General features: G+C 47.8%; 1 protein-coding gene across 1 annotated transcript in view; it reads right to left on the reverse strand.

Annotated features, from left to right (window-relative positions):
- Window positions 1-6,630, reverse strand: part of MAP1LC3A (microtubule associated protein 1 light chain 3 alpha) — a 42,364-nt gene extending 35,734 nt beyond the window's left edge. Inside the window, exon 1 of the mRNA XM_053247515.1 lies at window positions 6,151-6,630. Coding sequence (XP_053103490.1) covers window positions 6,151-6,190 — 40 coding nt within the window. The 5' untranslated portion in view covers window positions 6,191-6,630. The remainder of the gene's footprint in view (window positions 1-6,150) is intronic.
- Between the last annotated feature and the right edge of the window lie 956 nt (window positions 6,631-7,586).

Here is a 7,586-nt window from a genome sequence, read left to right on the forward strand (position 1 = left end):
ATGGTATCCAGACGAACTGCGAGATTTGAAGCGGTGAGGTAGATGGCTAGAGAGCAAGTGGAGGAAGACTCTGCGCGAATCCAATAGGCTGCAACACAGAGCTCATTTGAGAATCTATGCTCTGGCAGTGCAGACACTTCTCTGCCCACATAGCTTCTGCAAATTCACGTCCAGCTGAGTTGTCTAGGGCTGTGAGGGGGCTAGTTCATGCCCCCTCCGCCTTGAATTTGAACTTAGAACCATCTGTTACTCGCTGTGATGTTTTAAACAATTTTTTTGCAGATAAAATATCTTGTATTCGTGCTGTACTGGACTCCACAGTTACTGCAGAGTCTATTGTAGAGGTGTCCAGCAACCCTTCTTGTAGGATTGAATTGGATCACTTTCAGTTACTTCTGAAGATGTGGACAAACTGCTTCGGACTGTACACCTCACCACCTGCTCTCTTGATCCTTGCCCAACCTGGCTTATTTCACCTGGCAGTCATATTTACCAGACAGAGAGGGTCTGGTAAATAGCATAAATGCTTCTCTGGGGGAGGACAGGATGTCTCTCTGTCTTAAGGAGGCTATTATTAGACCTTATTTGAAGAAACCTGCATTGGATCCCTCAGAGTTGGCTAATTACAGACCTGTCTCTAATCTTCCTTGGTTGGGCAAGGTGACTGAGCGAGTGGTTGCTTCTCAGCTCCAGGCAGTTTGGGATGATACATATTATTTAATCCTTTCCAGATTGGCTTTCAGGTGGGCTATGGGGTTGAGACTGCCTTGTTCGGCCTGATGGATGATCTCTAACTGGCGATCAACAGAGGGAGTGTGACTCTGCTGATCCTTTTGGATCTCTCGGCGGCTTTTGATACCATTGACTGTGGTATCCTGCTGGGTCGCTTGAAGGAGGTGGGATTGGGTGGCACTGTTTTACAGTGGTTCCGCTCTTACCTCTCTGGCAGATTCCAGATGGTGTCACTTGGAGACTGTTGCTCTGAAAAGCATGAGCTAAAGTGTGGGGTTCCACAAGGCTCCATACTGTCTCCAATGCTTTTTAACATCTACCTGAAACCGCTGGGAGAGATCGTCAGGAAGTTTGGTCTTGTATGCTATCAATATGCTGATGACACCCAGATCTATTTCTCCATACCAACTTCATCAGGAAATGGCATGACCTCCCAAAGTGCCTGCCTGGAGATGATAATTGGGCTGGATGAGTGATAGCAGGCTGAAGTTGAATCCAAACAAGACGGAGGTACTGTCTGTAGGCGGTCAGGAACCGAGAGAAAGTTTAGATCTGACTGTTCTGGATGGGGTTACACTCCCCCTAAAAGATCAGGTTCGTAGTCTGGAAGTGCTCCTGGATCCCCAACTCTCCCTGGTTTCTCAGGTTGAGGCTCTGGCCAGGAGTGCTTTTTATCAGCTTCGGCTGATACTCCAGAAACATCCATTTCTGGAGACAAATGACCTTAAAATGGTTGTAGATAAGCTGGTTACCTCTAGTCTTGGCTACTGAATGCAGCAGCCAGATTGGTCTCAAAGGGACCATATAACACTGGTTTTGAAAGAACTGCACTGGCTGTCGATATGTTTCCGGGTGAAATACAAAGTGCTGGTTATTACCTATAAAGCCCTTAACAGCTTAGGTCCAGGGTACTTAAGAGAGTGCCTTCTCTGTCGTGAACCCTATTGCCTATTAAGATCATCTGGAGAGGTCCAGAGGTCGGTTGCCACCAACTCATTTGGTGGCAACTCGGGACAGGGCCTTCTCTGTGGCTGCCCCAGGGCTTTGGAATGCACTCCCTGATGAAATAAGAGCATCTCCTTCTCTGTTTGTTTTAGGAGGACCCTGAATACATACCTATTTCTCCAGGCCTTCAATGAGACCAAATTTTAAATTTTAATGTGTTTTTATCTTTTTATTAACTTTAAATGTTATATTTTATATTATGTTTTAATTTTGTACACAGCCTAGAGATTTCTATACTAGGTGGTATATAAATTCAATCAATCAATCAATCAATGGAACCTCCATGTTTAGCAGTATTCCTCTGCGAACTGGATAGGAACATAGGAAGCTGCCTTATACGGAGTCATACCATTGGCCCATCTAGCTCAGTATTGTCTACACAGACTGACAGCGGCCTTTCCAAGGTTGAAGGCAGGAATCTCCCCCAGCCCTATCTGGAGATGCCAGGGGGGAAACTTGTAACCTTCTGCATGCAAGCATGCAGGTGCTCTTCCCAGAGCAGGCCCCATCCCCCAAGGGGGATATCTTACAGTGCTCACACATTTAGTCTCCCATTCAAATGCAAAGCAGGGCTACCACAAGACCAGCTCTCCTCCCAAGATGATAGAGATGAATCACAAAGGAGAGCTGTTTCCTCCACGCACTGCTTCTGGCCACTGCGGGGGGGGGGGGGGGGAGGATGCTGGATTCTATGGATTTTTGGTCTGATCCAGCTAGGATCTTCTTACATTTTTCATAAACTTATCAAGAAGCCTGTGGTTAAAAGTTCTGTATCTCCAAAAGCGATAACTAGTTAACCACAGTCACTATAATCAATAGCCTGCTCAAGTCAAGGCTACAAAAATTTGCAATAGGATATAAGAAACGACCAGAAGGGCAAGTAGGTGATAGCACTGTCCTTAGAATCTGTACAGATACATCACGATATTACTAAGCATGTCCAAAAATAGCAATTCTAAATATGAAAACAGCCAGGAGGGCCACATAGCCAAGGGATGCTAACAAAGATTTCATACTAACTAATGAGACACTCCTAAGATGACATCTGTAATAAAGGGTCTCCTTTATACAGCTGAAGTGTGAAGTGCTTTTGGCAAACCTAACACTATAATCCTAAACACATATACTGGGATGGAAATCTACTTGACTTTAATGGAACTGATGGGTGGGGGGGTGATGTAGTGGGGGAAAGACATACACCAAAGGATGAGCATCCTAGCCAGTGTAATACAAGTGTTTATTCACCTGTTGATGCAACCCATATGGTTGCAAGAGTTAAAAGGAGAAAAACTTGAAGAGGCTGCCTTAATGGCTAAGACAGCTGCTTTAACCTACACGTGCATAATGGAAACTAAACAAGGACAATAATCATGGTAATAGAAAAAGCATTTTCTAAAAGCATTAGCCACTAGCATTTTCTCCGATTAAATACAAGCCTGCCTACGAAATGTTCTTACCCTCAGAGAAAATCTGGAGGGAAATATGAGCAACATGAATTGTCTGTCGATTGTGGTCGTAGATGAAAAACAGCTCACCTGTCCTTCATGAAGGCGCTGTCATTTGAAAGGTCGTGGCATACTGTCACAAATTAAGTAGAAGAACAGTAGTGCACTTGTGCAGCCCTGATTCATCTCAACGGGACTTTTGTGGGAGAACTTCCCAGTGGAAGATGCCTTATGAATATTCTGCACCAAGGAAGCCCAAATTCTGTACTATGAAAAAGTTTTGTTAAGTTGTGCATGTTTTCTTTTTCCGCATAATTTATTCTGCTTCCAACCACCAGGTGGTCAAATTGGAGTGGGTTGGTAAGAATAATCGGGAGGCAGAATGGAAAACAGGTGAGCTACAGAGGCTGGGGAAAGGAGTCATGGGAGAGCAACAAAGATGCTGTGCGTGCTACTGATGTCCACAGGCTTCCAAGTTTTGGCTTTTGTTATTCATAAGAACTAGAGACTTTCCATCCTTAAAAATGAGCATTAAGTTCTCAGGATGCTGCATTCTATGCTGTTTCTATGGTTCAGCAATCCTATGGATTCAAAGAATACATTAGGCCCCAGATATGTTCTTTTAGGATTGGCAAAAAACCTCCTGAAGTAGGTGTGACAAAGAGAAGAGAAGGTCTCTGGCATTGTACTCAGCTAACAAAAAGCATTTTCCTTCTGAAAGACAATGGCAAGCATACAACCACCTTAAAACTGCTGGAAAATTATTAGTGAATATATATACCTCTAAATTTAATTCACAAGGATAAGTAACATTCATATCAATCATAAATATTGTGGAAATGACTTGAATGAACATTCTGGGATGTATTTTCAGTTTCTGAAATATTATTTTAAGGCAGTGAACATGTGAACAAACCACCACTCCCACAATATTGAGATTGTTGCATCTACTTTCATCCTCAGCAATGCTTTAGAGGCACTTAACACTAGAGATGCTGGCTGTACATGGACGGCAAGCTAACCCACTGAGGTACACTGAACCATCATTCCCCCAAGCAGCTGCCCTGTTCTAACCCTATGGGGGCAAAAAAAAAAAAAAAGTCACAGACATGCCCCCCCCCCCTAGTTCTGTATGATCTTTATCTGCCCATCTTTTTTTTTTAAGTGAAAAGAACAATAACCTAGAAAACATGATCGTTTGCAGACATACTGAAGAGTTACCCAAAGCTGCACGTGCATTTTTCACTGCTCATTAATCACAACATGAAAACGACGGAGTGGGGACGCTAAAGGCATAACAGAGTTTTCCATATAGGAGGCGGGACCACGTTCACCGTCTGGGATCCAATCGGAAACAGGAAAGATTTCCACTAGAGAGGGAGCAAAGTGACTCCGTTCCAGCCCAGCTCCTTTCCCAAAGGCCTGCCCTCACAAAAAAACTGGCTCATCCCGGGTGGGTTTTTTGGGGTGGGTGGGGTCCTCTGGCACTGGGACCTGCTTTCCAGTTCCAAATCCCACCGTTGCAGTGCCTAGACCACATGAACACTCCCCTCCCGCCCCGCTTCCATTTGCAGGCATTACATCACCACTAGGGTAGGGCTGCTGCAGCTGCTAATTACCTTTGGCTTCCTTCCTGCCTCCCTGCCCTCCCTGGCACAGCGGCAGGGAACTTGAACACCAGAGCAAAACAAAGAGAGTCACCTGGCTGGCTCCAGGTCAACAGTCCCCCAGAGCTAATCTGCCTTCTAGTCTGGGCAGCCACGGGCAGTAGCCATTTTCAAGGGGCGGAACCTGCAGCAATTTGGACGGGGAGAGTTTTATTTCAGTGGGGGAAGAGGAGCTCTCCCCAACACCGTGAAGGCTGTTCAGTCAGTTCTCCCTTCCCCGCACAAGGAGGAAAAGCAACACTGCCCCATGAAGGGAGGGGGGAGTGAGATGGGAGACTGCGCACACGATGCCAAAGCATCTCTTGGGCACTTTAGGACAGGGCTCCCCAACCATGGGTCCCCAGATGTGGCTGGACTACAACTCCCATCATCCCCAGTCACATGGGGATGAAGGGAATTGTAGCCCAGCCACATCTGGGGACCCAAGGTTGGGGAACCCTGCTCTAGGGCAAGACGGTGTGTTTGGTCATCCTCCCCTTCCCAAGCTCACACATAACAAGCCCCAATTGCAAGATATACCCCACTCCAGTGCCTGTTAAAAGGCAGTGCTCAAATTCCGGGGGTGGGGGAGGGCAGAGCAGACCCCCCCCGTTTTTGTGCCAGCTCCCTCATCCACTGGTTTTAGAGAGCATGCTTTACCTAAAATTGGGGTGAGGGCAGTCTGGAGGAGCTTGTGAATTTCGTGCAGGGTTCCCTGTCTACTCTCCGATAATCTGAGAACTGGTAACAAGTAGACAGCATTGCAAAAAATATACGCCGGTCTGGAAGGGCACTTCGTGACTAGGGGGAAGGCATTAGCGTCGGCTAGGAAGAGGGGCGCACCTGCCCCCAATATTTCCACTGCCTTCACTTAGGTCTTGTTCTGGATTCAGATTCAGGTGGGCTAAAGGAAGCAGGACTTTACATTCGGCGCGCGTGGGGGGGGCACCTTGAAAGACGAACACGCCTCCTTGACACTGCTGCGCCCCTTCCAGCGGCGCAACTGATCCGTACCGAAGCGCCCCGGAGGAGAGAGAGAAGGGAAGCCCTCGGTGGGGAAGGAGCGACAGGGAGACGAGACACGACCAGCCCTCCCACTGACTGCACGGCGGCGCCGAGAGAGAGCGAGAGGGCTCCTTCCTCAGCACCACCAAGCAGCAGCGCCCTCCCAGCCCACAAGAGAAGACCCAGCCTCGCTCCTCCGCTTGCTTCCCAAGGGGGGGGGGTGGAGGGAGGTGCGCCGAGGCGGATGCTTCCCTCTCCCCTCCCCTGTTGGGCCTGGGAGCGGACGGCTCTCTCTGCGCTTCGAAGTCGGGACTTACAGAAGCTCCGCCGCTGCTTGAAAGGCCGGTCCGAAGGCATCTCGGCCGGGGTTGGGGGCAACAAAAGCGTCGCCGGCACTCGAACCGCCGCGCACGGCAAAGGTCCCGGTGGGCAGCACAGAGCTTTCCAGGGGCGCTCCGGCGATGCACGGGGGGCACCCGCCTAAGAGGGCCTGCTTGTTGTGGGGCAGCAGGTGCCTGCGGGCAATCCGAGCCGACTGTCACCGCCTCCGCCGCTTCCTCCGCCTGCTGCCGCCTTCGTTGTTGTTGTTGTCGTCGTCTGCCCTCGGCTGGACTGGGCGAACCTCGCAGATCCCCGACGCTGGCGAAGCAGCGGTGACTTCATCGACAGCCTCCTTAAAGGGGAGGCGCGCGGTCCCGCCCCTTCTGCAGTGCGGCCTCCTTGCCAGGGGCTGCTCTGGGTGCTATTTCCAGGCAGTCGCAAGGAGGCTCAGCTCCCAAGGCAGGAACAATGGAGCCGCAGAGAATGCCATTAAGCATGTGCAGAGTGCGCAGTCTCCACGCCTTCGCCAAGGAAGCAACATGGACACGGGTCGTGTTCCCACAAAGGCTCCCTCCCTTAAAAAAAAAAAGAATTAACGTTACTAGTGGCTCATCTAGAACTTATCCTCAGAAAGTCTTTTTTTGTTGTTGGAATGAGCATTTCTTCAAAGCTTTGAGAAACCAAAAACATGACACAAATTCATGTATGAAAAAGGGTGCTTCTAAGCATGTGCAGAGTGCCCTTCTCTCAGCACTGAGTAGGCAGGTAGAATAAACTCTTACCTACTATTAAAAGGGAGGGCAGGGCTCTATTGGTGAGCAGGTTCAACACGGACATCTCTCCCTTTTAAAAGTTAAGCAATGCTCCTACTGAATCTGTAAGATCTCATCACAGTAGGCTCCTCAGTTTTGTTACTTTGCCAACTTTGAAGGACACTATTTTGGGAGTTGCTTTTTCTCGTTTCCTCCATAATATGTTTCACAAGACCAAGCCATGAACATATCCAGGACTGCTTTCCCGATTCCTGGAAACTTCAGACCAACTTCTGCTTAATGTTTACTGAAAATTCTCCCCTTAAATAATGAAAATGAAGGGAAGCTGTGCTGATTCAACTTCAGGGCTCATTAACTAAAGATGCAAGGTTGAATTTGTGAAGAAGAAAAAAATCAGTTTCCAAACTTGATTTTTTTTTTAGCACCAGGTCTTCACTTTAGACTATATGAAGACATGAGTATATCTGAGCATGTGCACACTGAATCTCAAAGTGTTTGAGTACCACCTCTTGTCTTAGAAATCAAGCAGGGCTATTTCACACACTACATCTTTTCAGGTGTATATTTTAAGCGTTTGCCTAAAATGTAAACTATGAATGCAACAAATGTGCTTGCAAACATGTGGATCATACAGTTATAATTCAGCAGGAAACTATGAT

Source organism: Hemicordylus capensis, chromosome 4, assembly GCF_027244095.1.
Source record: "Hemicordylus capensis ecotype Gifberg chromosome 4, rHemCap1.1.pri, whole genome shotgun sequence".
NCBI lineage: Eukaryota > Metazoa > Chordata > Lepidosauria > Squamata > Cordylidae > Hemicordylus > Hemicordylus capensis.